The 13,210-nt window shown below is 34.2% G+C and overlaps 1 protein-coding gene across 3 annotated transcripts in view; it reads right to left on the bottom strand.

Annotated features, from left to right (window-relative positions):
• Sbf (SET domain binding factor) overlaps window positions 1–13,210 on the bottom strand; it is a 320,087-nt gene that overhangs the window by 132,801 nt on the left and 174,076 nt on the right. For all 3 annotated transcript variants that reach the window (XM_085822442.1, XM_085822443.1, XM_085822441.1), the window contains exon 19: window positions 10,684–10,880. In XM_085822442.1, coding sequence (XP_085678568.1) covers window positions 10,684–10,880 — 197 coding nt within the window. The remainder of the gene's footprint in view (window positions 1–10,683; window positions 10,881–13,210) is intronic.

Here is a 13,210-nt window from a genome sequence, read left to right as displayed (position 1 = left end):
TACTACAAAAGGTCATTACTTTTTTTGTTTTGTTTGTGGCATACTGTGTACCTTTTACGTTTGTTAAGCGTTTGTAACACTCTTTACATCTTTTCCTCATCTTCCTCGTGGATCCTTGGTGTGCACTTAAAAAATGTTTTTTCCGTCTACTTACTATTAATTCTTCATTAGGCGAATTCTTAACACTCTTCAATAGATAATCAATAATTTTTCTCTAAATTTTTTAATTTGGTAACGCTTGGTTCTCCACTTTTTGTGGATATACCACGCATTTACTAAAGAGGTCCAGCATATTAACTCCATGACAAATTTTCACTACCATTTTACCGTTTTCCATAAACATTTATAATAGGAACACATTTGATCAGATATATCAACTCCCTTTTTCGAATTATTGTAAGAAAAAACAGTATCTGGTTTTAATTTATCATCTTTTCCACGAATAATGGTGCAATTGTGAGATCTCAATGTGGTTAACATTCACAGGGGTCTTTTGTCGGTCAACTTTAAAAATTTCATGCCGCTCTGATTTTCAAGAGATATAATGTCGCCCTGTTTCTGTTTTTGCTTTGACTGCGGTGGTAGAAATTTTCTATTCATTTTGACTGTACTGCAAATATATATTCTTTTAGTGAGAAGATCTTAGGCTAAAGGAATACTTGTATAAAAACTGTCGGCCCTTGAATAATAGATCTCCTATCAATTTCATGACTACCTCATGAGAATGTGTTTTTACAATTCTAGTTTCATTTTTTCCGGAATAAATATGCATATTGTATGTATATCTGCCCAGGAGGAAGAGTTTGTACGGTTTTATTCCGTACTTGTGCCGCTTACCTGGTATATATTGACGAAAACTAAGGCGTCCTTTCCATGTTTTCATCAATTACTATATTTTTACCGGGTTTTACTGCATCTTTGAATGTACAAAGAATTTTATCAACAACATTTCTGAGTTTATGTAACTGATCCTCGGTTCTAGCTGTTTAATTATCGGAAAAGTGCAAGTATTTCAATATTGCTAAGAATCGATCACATTTCATTGCTTTCTGTATAGGCGCATTTGCATATACATCCCCTTTTTGGACCAATATAGTCGAATTTCAGGTACCTGCACTACACTCATAATAAGCAAAATACCAATAAAGGTATTCAATTCACTTTTTGTTACGAATATCCATGCTTGTTGATGTTGTCTCCTGCCATATGCCGCATTCACTATGCACTGTTCAGCGCACCTATTCGATCTCCATGAAGAATAATTTATATAATGCAACAGGATCATCACAGTCCGTCTCTTTGATCAATAGCTTTTCTTCTTCCGAATACTCTTCCTCTGATGCAGATTTTTCTGCTATTTTCCGCCATTCCGTGTCATTATCTTGGTCAAATACATCCGACTCCCAAACTTCTTCCTCCGAGGTATTTCTATCAGTTGCCGTGTCTGATGATGATGAAAGTATTCTATTTCTTCGTCTCTTTCGCATGATTCCAGATACAGATTCATCAGAAGAATCACTGAATTTCATATCCATTGTATCTAATATTTAGATAAGCAAAAATTAAAAATGCCAACCACCTTTTTAGAAGGAAAGAAACTTTTTACTACTATTACACTTACCAGAAGAAATGCTGCTCAGATAATTCATTATGTCAGAACTCTACTGACCTTGCACCTCAGAAGCACTTCACACAGAATACTTGCACACTAACAGTACGCTTTCTCTCTTGCTGTCAACTCTAAACTCAGTATAAAACTCACGTCATTGTCTAAATGTTAAATAACTGTCCCTCATTACTATGACGCACTATATATATTCAAGAAGTGTCGATTGGGGCGTATTCATTTCCCAAAAAGTCACAGACTTTCTCCACTATGCGTGGATGGTTCTGTATTTCTAATTGGGCCACCGAAGATCCAGAGGCAGGTCAATGTTCATCCAACTAAAGCCCACTCTGAGGTCTGCGATTTTCCAAAAGAAAAACAAACCGACCTCTGGAAAACTACGCAACAGTCCTTGGCCACTTAGCCCAGCAATATATGTCTTTTGTCAGTGGCCCAGGAAACCAAATACTATTGGAGCCTCGAGTGCCTGTTTGCATGGAAATCGTCAGTCGTAGGTTCGACAAAATTACCGCTCGCACTCAACATAATTTATGACAAACGCATGACTATTTCTTTTTCCTAGTACTACATTGACCATATGCATGGGGGATAATGTTACCCACGTCCATGATTATCCTTAAGTCACACGTGGCGCCAAATGGGTAACTGCCACAAAGTCCTGTTGCATAACAGGGTTTAGTGGGATGAGGTTTGGTCTGATGATGAATAATCTTATGACGACCCAACGGACCGCTCCTCCCTGGAAAAACCTGCGATTGGGGGAGGATTTGAAATTTTGAGGGCCTTTGATCTGAAGAGGAGGGGTCTTGGAGGAAGCAGCCATGTAGAGGATACAGGAGAAAAACTGAGTTTTGCATCTCAGGCCGCCAGAAACTCATGGAACTTATAATGCATACCAACCTAACTTGGGTAAACAGGGGAAATCACCCCACTTTTGTCAACAGAAGAAGAGAAGAAGTCATTGACCTCACACTAACTTCTTCTGATATTTATAACCTTATTGAGAACTGGCATGTAAGTGACAATCCCTCACTTTCAGACCATCGCCTTATACAATTTTATATTAGAGATGAAATTCCAACTGAGTATTTCAGAAACATTAAAAACACAAATTGGGACCTTTATAAGGACTCCCTGGTTTCTAATGTCATAACCCTCAGGTTTTAGAAAATAATTGTTCAGTCGAGGAGCTTGATACTCAAGCAAACAACCTGACAAATAACATTATTGAATCTTACCATGCATCATGCCCTCTCAAACAAAGGAAGTACTCTTCTAGCAAGAGAGTCTAGTGGACCAAGGAGCTTGAAAGCCTCCGCCTAGAGGTTCAGAGAGCTCACAGGAAAGCAGTCAGAAATAAATCTGAAGTTAACTGGTCTAACTTCAAAATTCTACAAAGGAAATTTAAAAGTGAAATCAGGAAAACTAAATACAACTCATGGAGATCCTTCTGCACAGATATTCTGTCCTACCATGAAACTGCCAGAGTACATAAGATTCTTAAGAGATTTCAGGAGTCTCAACTCTCATCGGTTATGTGACCAGATGGCAGTTATATTATGAACCCTTTGGATACACTTTCGACCATGTTGAATTTTCATCTGGGGGATACAAGTGTCACCTCTGACCCCTAGGAAAATCCATTGGAACTACTTCATAATCCATTAGATTTGGATTTTGCTAAGACAATAGTGAATTTTGAAAAGGCTAAAGTGGCCCTAGATATATTTCTTCACTTTAAATCTCCAGGGAACAATGGCATTTACCCAATTCTGCTTCAGAAAGGCTGGGATATTTTTGGCCACATTCTCGTGGACATATTCGAATCCAGTTTGGTTTTAGATACGTTCCTAAGGTGTGGAGAACTTCACGAGGTGTGTTTCTTCCCAAAGCAGGAAAAGATACATATGAGAAACCAAACTCATGAAGAATGATTACGCTAACATCCTTCCAGCTCAAGCTGTTGGAGTGATTGATTTTCTGGCACCTCCAGTCAGATAATAATCTGAAACATACTTTTGGCTTAGACCAACACGGTTTTAGGCCTGGCTTCTCCACTGAGTCGGCCCTATACCAACTGGTGTGGAGAATAGAAAAAACAATTATAGACGGACACTTTGCCATTGGGATTCTACTGGATATTGTAGAAGCCTTTGATAACATCGGTTTTGAGGAAATACATAAGGCCCTTACTGGAAGTCTATGATAACTAGATGGGTCATCATTATGATTAAAAACAGAAATATCTGTGTTAGTCTCACTGACTGTGATGTAAAGAGAGATATTACTAAAGGGTATTCACAGGGTGGTATTCTTTCTCCGTTCCTGTGGAACCTGGTATTCGACTCACTTCTTCGACTTATTCTACGGGAGGAACCTGGCATGTCACAGGCTTATGCAGATGACCTTATTGTGTTACTACAGGGTTTCGATATTGGAACCCTACACAATCAAGCTCAGCAAATCTTGAATAAAGTATCACACTGAGGTGAAACAAATGGCCTATCTTTCTCTGCTGAAAAATCAGAGGTCATAGTTTTCACATGGAAAAGGAAGTGGAAACTGGCAGATTTATATCTGGGTAACCAGATTATTAGACGTAAGGAATGCGTTAAATACCTAAGATGTTACCTGGACAGTAAACTCACATGGATCACTCATATAAAAGAAAAGGCACAAACATCTACAAATGTACTAGTACTTTGCAGGTGAACTGTTGGTAAACAATGGGGCCTTAACCCAAAATCTACTCTATGGATTTATAGTGCCATAGTCCGGCCAATGCTTTCTTACGGATGCGTGGTCTGGATCAATGTTATTAACAAAAGCATGCATTTAAACATTTTACAAAAGGTGCAAAGACATGCTTGTCTATGCATTAAGTGGGGCTGTAAACAGTACCCCTACTGCTGCATTAGAATTTTTATTGCAAATTCCACCTTGAAATTATTCTTGAGCAGAGAAGCAATTAAAGCCATGTATAGGTTGAATAAAAATGGCACATGGTGCCAAAGGATAGGTTTTGATCATAAAAGCCACCTGAAAAGCCACATTGACATATGCTTGGACTTGGGCAATGAGATCCCTATAATCTATATGCCCAAAGATGCAATTACTAAAATAATAGTTCCAGATAAACTATTCTCAACTTATATACCAAAAAGGAATGAGATAGAATCTCTGTCTGACCTAATTCCAACAGGATCAATTGAATGTTACACAGATGGATCAAAATCCAACTTCATCGGAGCTGAAGCTATTATTAGAACCAAGGGATCTGGAGATGATTCCATTAGATTTCATCTATACCTTGGTAAACTAACAACTGTTTTCAAGCCAAGGTTCTGGCGATCAATATGGTCACCAGGGAGCTCTTAGCTAAAAATACAGTTGATAAGAATATATATATTCTCTCTGATAGCCAATCAGCCATCCCTGCCCTGGCTAATCGTGCCAAGTTACAAAACTGTGTTTTGAATTGTACTCAAGATCTCAATTCTCTGAACTCAGGCCCATAACACCATCAGTTTAGTCTGGGTACCAGGTCATTGTGATTTTGATGGAAATGAACTAGCTGATAAAGTAGCTAAAGATGTTTTGCAACTACCCATGTCTGGCCCAGAACCATTTTACCCAATTTCATATCAAACTGTTAAAAAAGAAGTAAGAAGCTGGATAAAGAACAAACACGATGATATATGGTCTAAACTACCAGACTGTGCTCATTCTAAATTGGTGCTCAGTACACTTAACTTATCAGGTAAACTCATACACCTCAGCAAAACTAACGCCAGGTAATTCAAATTGTTACCGGACATGCTTATCTGGCCAAGCATCTCCACAAATGTTGTCTTGTCGAATCTCCTCTCTGCCCAGCTTGTGGAGAAGAGGAAACAGCTTTTCACTTCCTGGGATGATGTCCGGTGTTTTCTGTCCCTAGAAACAAATTCCTTGGGTTTCCCTATATTAGCTTTGATCAAGCCCTTACACAAAGGGCTCTCTGGCATAATAGGGTTCCTGATGTATACTAAACACCTACAGGTAAGGTGAATTTGAAACCACAAGAAACAAGCATTGAGATAGATGCCCTGTGAGTTCTTTTTTTTTTTTTTTTTTTTTTTTTTTTTTTTTTTTTTTTTAAGAAACTATGCTGGGATTTCCCTCTCATAGCTTTGTTTTGGAATATAATTTGGAAATAGATATCAAATCTTTATATACCACCTGTCCATTTGGCTTGAGAAAGTACCTCTGCCTTCCTTTTTTTAATTAATTAATTTATTTTTACTTGTTTATTTATTTATTTATTTTTTATTTTAGACTTACCATTGCACCCTTGTTTGGTCAAGAGTTTGCGTTTGGTGGTTTGGGAGGGATTGAATCGGCTTTTCATCCAATTGGGAAGTTTTAACCGACACCCTGAATTTAGAGATGGAAATCTTTTGCTGATATTATATATTTGGTGTCAGTTTGGAATCTTATCTATTTATTTATTATTTACCTTTCATGGGAGTTACCATTTAAAAACCTTTGATTTAAATGATCAAATGGCGGAAGAGCAATGGGCAACATTGCCTAAGCTCTTTTCCTTCTTTTCATAAGAAGGAAACCTACTAATGTTATGTATGTTATGTTGACCATATGCATTGTTTGCCTGTCGACTGGGCTTATGGCCATAAAAAACGAATTCGGGTTTTTCCCAATTCATGTGCGTCCTATCGGCAGGCCAGACCATGCACGGGCCACGTGAGAATTTTGGAAATTCGGTCTTTTTGAATCAGCTAGTGGATATTAGGGCACAAGCATTAAACAGTATAATTTGGTGCCACGCCGCCCCATGGGGCGGACCTCTAGTTGAAGCACCGTCGCACGGAATTGATCGCAAATATCAGAGCTGGCGTCAACGTGTTAAAATAAGAAAATTAAATTTTAAATTTCTTACAAATTTCCCACTCTTAAAAATTTATTTATTCAATTATTAAATTTAATTACATGAAATTAATGGCAAATAAATTTCCAATTTTACACTAAGTTTACCATCTTCAACATTTTCATTTCCCAATTTTACACACTAAATATTAGCACATCAACTAAGTTCCTGTGCATTTTGTTTTTTCCATTTTACTCAATCTTCCCTGCAGCAGCTCAACTCATCTAAGTTTGTGTTCACAAGGGTTATTCAGTAAATAGCCATGTAGATGATTTACTTCATTCGAGTTTTCTTTTTCCTTTTTCAAGACATATATATTGCCTTTTTAGGCTATAGGCCTTCTACTGTTACATGGTCTCCCCCCCCAATTTGGTAACTTTTCTGCATAAATTATTTTTTAAATTCCTACTCATTTTACTTTTGAATAATTTCTTCTAAATAATTCAAAATTTTGACTTGAAATTTTATAATAGTTGCGTTTGATCTGTAAAGTTTTCTAGCAGACTTGCTTTTCTTTGGTTCGTTGGCTTAAATTTAATTAATATCAGTTAAACACATAGCTTTCACTTTATCCAATGGTTTTGCTCATTTCTTACTCAAAAACTTGAATAATATTTGTTTAGTAGATTGTATTCGATTTATCCAATGGTTATTACGCTTTTTACTTGTAAATTCTTTTTATAAGCCTTTTAAAATGTTTATAATTTTTAATTTGGGGTCATGTCGGATTAGGTTATACCTTGATGTTAGTTATAACTGGCTTTTTCTTTAAATTTTTATTTCAAAATATTTCCAGTATTAATAATCCTCTAGACATAATCAGAAATGTGGCAGCTCTTTGAAAAGATCAAAGAATTTTCAAATATATATATATATATATATTAGTTTTATTGAAGTGTTTACTACTTTTATTATTACTACACATATTTTTTTTCAACTTTGAAATATTTTTGTTTTAATTTTGATATGTGTATTTCCTGTTGGAATGTTAGCCCCTTTTTATGATTTAATTTTGGTTTAATTATTGTCTCTTTGTTATATTTATTACCACAATAGCTTCAATATCAATAATAAAATTTATAGGATTTTTAGGTGAATTAATAATTAAACAGAAATGCAAAGATTGTTTAAAAAATGCATGTACTGTTACACTGAAAAAATTTCAATTTTAATTAATTTTGAATACAGTAATTGGACTTCCTTTCAATTACCTGACACTACTGGTGTTGGAACAAAACAGAAATAAATCTCTTAACTTGTGAAATTGGTGATTGAAATTAAAATCAAAATTAAAAGAATGCCTTATCTTTGTAAAGTTAATTGAATTCAATTAAGTTCAGATAGATTAATTCAATAATATTGAAAGTAGAGTAAGACGGATCTTCTCAAGTGTTCTGGAATAAAAATTCAAAACGTATATTTTCCACTAATAATGAAAACTGAAATCCATTTTAAGTCTAAAAATATGCTATCTCTCTTTAAAATACTACTTAAATCAACAAAAACCTTTCTAGGGATAGCCACAAACCCATTTCATTGAAATACAAATACCTCTCCCGGCCCACCCCCCAAAAAAACCCTCAAGACATCAAAGGAAGAATTACCTATACAAAAAGCAATCAATCGCCGGTTCATGATTAAAAGTTCAAATGTACACACATTACCTTCACCCACTGATAAGTAAAATTTCTCAATAAACCATTACACTGCATTTACAAAATTTACTTTAAGAGCAGGAAAAGCTAACGTAAAGCTCAATGTTTCTAGAATCTTCCAAATCAAACATGGAGACACAATGGTATGCCACCAATCAGATGAACATTAATTTAAGTTTTAAACAGTTTTATTAACTTTTTAGATGATTAGCATATTTAGCTAGTCCCTAACAATCGCTTAGAAGTAAAAGCTTATCCATTGGAATTTGAGAGCCATACAAATTGCCCTCTCAAGTAATACAGGAAACTGATTCATCTTCTAACATTTACAATTTTATTAAATTAAATTTAGTAATATAATATTCTCTATAATAAGGGCAATAATATTTTCTCTCACGATACACTGAACATTTCCCTCATCTGTTAATATATGATATAACTATTAACAATTAACCATTAAAAATTCGAAAATTCGATACTTATGTGCTAACACGGGAAGAGACAAAAAGACAAAGACAAAAAAAAAAAAAAGTGAATAGTTGCCAACTTTGGCATCATACACAAATTAACTGTTATCACAACCATATAACATCCATAAGTTTTAAACATGCTTATAAGCCTCGGTTTTAAGAACAGAGTATTTTTTCCGTGCAGTTTATATAGTTTGATCATGAGTCTATGGGATCTACCAAACAATGAAGATGACACTATTACTTATGGTCAGACATGCAGTTCATATACAAAATATGGAATGAGTATGGGGTTCTTCAAAATAGTCAAAGAAAAACATGGAGGTACAGCAAGATACCATATGAAGTTGTACACAGTGCAGTTCATATAATGGTGAAATTTGTAGCTCAGGGTAAAAAACTCTTTGTATCAAATTACTACCAATGTTAGTGAATCCTTTAAGTATCAAAAATTCTGCTTTTCATTTATTATTTTAAGTTAGATTTCAAATTAACAATTAAACACCAAAAAGACTGATCATTACTCAGTAATTAATCTTCAAAAATCCTTACAATAAAATAATAATGAAAAAAAGTGGAAAAGAAATTATTCACTCTATGGTTAATAACATCTAATTAGCTGAGCTAATTGTTAACTCCATGAGAACTTAAATGAAAATTACCGTCCTCACAGAAAATTATCCTTGTTGACAGACAAGTTTTTCTGATCTAGTCTGCAAGTAGATTGCCAGGGAATATTTTTGGAGTTCCAGCACACCCTTTGAAACACACTGAAACTTTCCATGAATTAGCTAGCATACGAACAATTCAACGTACGGAAATTCAGTAATCAATTCTTTAACAAAAACATCTCAAATAGCTTGCCTCTACTCAATCTGCTAGTTTTTCCTGTTTTTCTACCTGACCTAAAAGACATGACTCCCAACTGCTGAAGTAACATACATCCTTGATGGCACAAGGCTGCATGAATTAATGTATTACACTCATAGTGGCTTCTTTCTGTCAGATGTGAGACCAAGAATCTGCTGGTAAAGCAAAAGTTGAATATCTTTGCTCATTCTGTCCTAATCAAAATTAGTGACAGGGGCTGGGCCCCATAAGGTGAGTTTTTTCATTTCCAAAATCTTCTTTAAAATCAAGCCAAATCCGATTTTTATAATCATGCTACCTCTGAGGAAACCTCGCATGACGCACTCCAACAATATTATAAGTTAGCTCAGAAACAATTAATAATTCCAGGCCAATGCTAAGTTAGAAATTTTCCTTATAACCAAATGAAAAAAACTACAGTCAGCAATGACTTAGCCTGTAACAAGAAAACACTTTTTCAGAAGAAATTCAAATCCTTCAGTTATCCTTGAATATAAGCAATCTTAACAAAGAAAAAAGTGCCACTCAACCAATAAAACAATTTTACCCACCCACAAGTAAAGACCTCAGCTCACCCCAACAATTCTTCTATTAAAGGAATACTAACCTTAAAAATAAATACACCCCAAAACTTGAAACTTTCTCTTTCTAACAAAAACAAATAAAGCAGACACATTTTTGCATTTTAATTACAAAAGGACACAAAACTCTCATCTTATCCATGGCAATATCCGCTCGCTGATCACTGTATATCAATCCGATTCTCACCCCCAAAACACCTGCAGGAAAAGACTCATCCTTATTTCTCGACCCATAAGAATGCTAACAAAAAGTACAGAGTTTCAATACAATGATTTTTTAACTTCCAGAAATTACTGATACCCTAATTTAAACAAGTCCACTTAAATTAAAAAAATCCTTAATTCATAATCAAATCAAATTCAATATCAAATACATTAAAATTCATGACAACTGTGACACAACAGTATTTAATAGAAAAGCAATAGCTCAAATTCAATTACATAATGCCATAAATTCGATACCGAGTTTCTTACTGTATGAATATTAGCAACATCACAGCTATTGGTTAAAAATCAGAGCAATCAACTATTAAGCTATTGATTAAGAACTAACCTATTGGTAACATTACTGTTGCTGTTACTTTCCCGCTCCAAGTCACTGGAGCTTTTGGCACTTTTACTAGCATCTAATGGCACTCTGAGAGCCACCATTCTATTGGCATAATGAATGGCTTGGCTGTAAACTGTAGATTCTTCATTATTCATTAATTCCTTTTGCTGTTCCTTACTAAGGCTAATCCAGAGCCGCATCTAAAATAGAGATAAACAGTCACACCTATAGAATTATACTTGAAATTTAAATACCCAAATATAAATCTAAAATAAAACACTGAAGATTACAGATTATGAAATTTAATGATTTGTTAAACTAATTTTTAATAATGATGAAATGAAGTACAAAGTCTGAAATCCAGATGTCCATTATCTGGAATGATCTAGAATCCGGACCTCAAAACCACCACCGACTTTTTTCATAGGCTTTACGCATGCATATTTGATTCCCCTCTCCCCTCCGCGCATAATAAAACATCTGGAGAAGCCCAATTCTTAATTTCACTTCGACACTAAATAAAATGTCTTGTTATTGAAGAAACAATCATTTTAGCATAAATCTGTAAGATCAGTAATTTGGCTCCATTGCTGCGTATCTGCTTTCGGCACACATTGCAAATCAAAACATTCCACATAGATACATCGTTGATCTGACGCCAACCTGACGAATCATTATTTATTATACTTTCCTTTCATCACCGCATGTTTATCAAAATGACTTATGTAGCAATGCCTAAACAATTTTTTATGTTAGCAATTTAATAATAAACTGACCTTTTATGTTGACATTACGCTTGGCGATTACTGCAGACTTAAGTTATTTAGGGCTATTTGAATTTAGAATAACTGATTTGTTATTCACATAAATCCAGAACCAGTGCCAGGGCTCGTATGGCCGCACCGAGTCTCAGAATTTAGGGCCCACAGAGACTGCATCAGGCGGTAAGATATCTAGTGCCGGCCCTCAATAAGGCTTAAGTATATGTGAGAATTTATTTATTCAGAACTCCGATAAGCCTTAAGCATGTGCAAGAAATAGACATAAGTATAATAAATAATTAATACAATTCAGGCTTAATTGTCTCAAGTGCACGATTGAAGAAAATAAAATTTAATGGAACAACTTGTCATTAGTCGCCAAGCTCATGATGCACAGCCAAGTATGTATAGTGAAGGATAGCTAAATTTGATGATGATAGCCGCTAACTTTTAAAGGTTTTCAGATATCACAAAACACAGGTGAAATTTTCCAATTAATTTATTTTGTAAAGAAATGTGAAGAAGCGGTAATAAATGAAGATTATATAAAAGAAGCTTTTCATTGTGATGAAAATGCTTCTCAGTCATCAGTCAATTAATGAATGGCGAAATCTGTAGTATTCTATTGGAAAATACCGATTGTAAAGAAAGTGACAGAAACGTTACTGAAAATAAAAAAAATTTCGATTGACAAGTTAGTCTCTCGATACAGCAGTTACAGGACTTCAACAATGTAACTAAACAAGAGATTATGTCTGTCTACAGAACTAAAGAGAAAGTATTAGCACAAAAAACGAAGCAACTTAAACAACTTACATTGAAAGAAATGTTTAATAAGGTAAACTGAGAAATATTAAGCTTTTTTTTTATAAATTTTGATACAGTTTAGATTATAAATACTTCATTATTTCACAAATCAAGATTTCATATTTTTAATTTTATAATTTCTACATGCCATCTTAGATTTAAACTGATGATCTAATATCTGGAAAAATCCCTAATTCAGTATCGCCGAAGTCCCGAGTCCGGATTTCGGACTTTGTGCTGTACTAAAAATTAGTGAAATAAATGTTTATTTCAAAATGAAAATGAACACAAAATATTTTGTTTTCCAGGTTTAAAATTATTTATTAATTAACAAAGAAAATTTTATATGTTCATTTTGTTTGAGAAAGCAATGAATTATCTACTGTTGCTTTAGATACTGAAAAATCATAGCTTTCACAGCATTTTTAATAACTTAATATGAACTTAATAATAACTTAATAAGAGCAGAAACATAACTTTCCATTGATTTTTTAAAAGCGTCATTTTGCATGAAAACAAAATTGTCAAATAGGAGACAATAATTTACACTTTCAAAAATATAGCTGCAGTTAGGAAAATATTTTCCATACAGGCGATTTTTTTTAAGTCATCTAAAAAATGCACAAACAGCCTCTGTATTCTAGCAATAGATGTTCAAGGAAAATTTTCTGAATGTAAATGAAACATGAATCAACACAATGAACACTAATACTCACTTTTCCATTATTTTTCAGGAATAGCTTAAAATGTTTTAATTAAACCTGTCCTTTAATTCTTTCATGTTGTTTACTAGTTAAATTTTGAAAATTGTATGATGTTGCAAGCATAATCAAGGATGTGTAAAGAAACAACTTTTCAAGTTAAAAATGCGAGCCTAGTTGAAAACTTTGCATTTTCAACTAGGCTCGCATTTTTAACTTGAAAAGTTGTTTCTTTACACATCCTTGATTATGCTTGCAACA

The sequence above is a fragment of the Stegodyphus dumicola genome, chromosome 8, assembly GCF_044657685.1.
Source record: "Stegodyphus dumicola isolate Sdum_Otavi_A_Nest chromosome 8, ASM4465768v1".
NCBI lineage: Eukaryota > Metazoa > Arthropoda > Arachnida > Araneae > Eresidae > Stegodyphus > Stegodyphus dumicola.
Note: the sequence above shows the minus strand (reverse complement) of the source record. Positions and strands in the feature narration are given on the sequence as shown.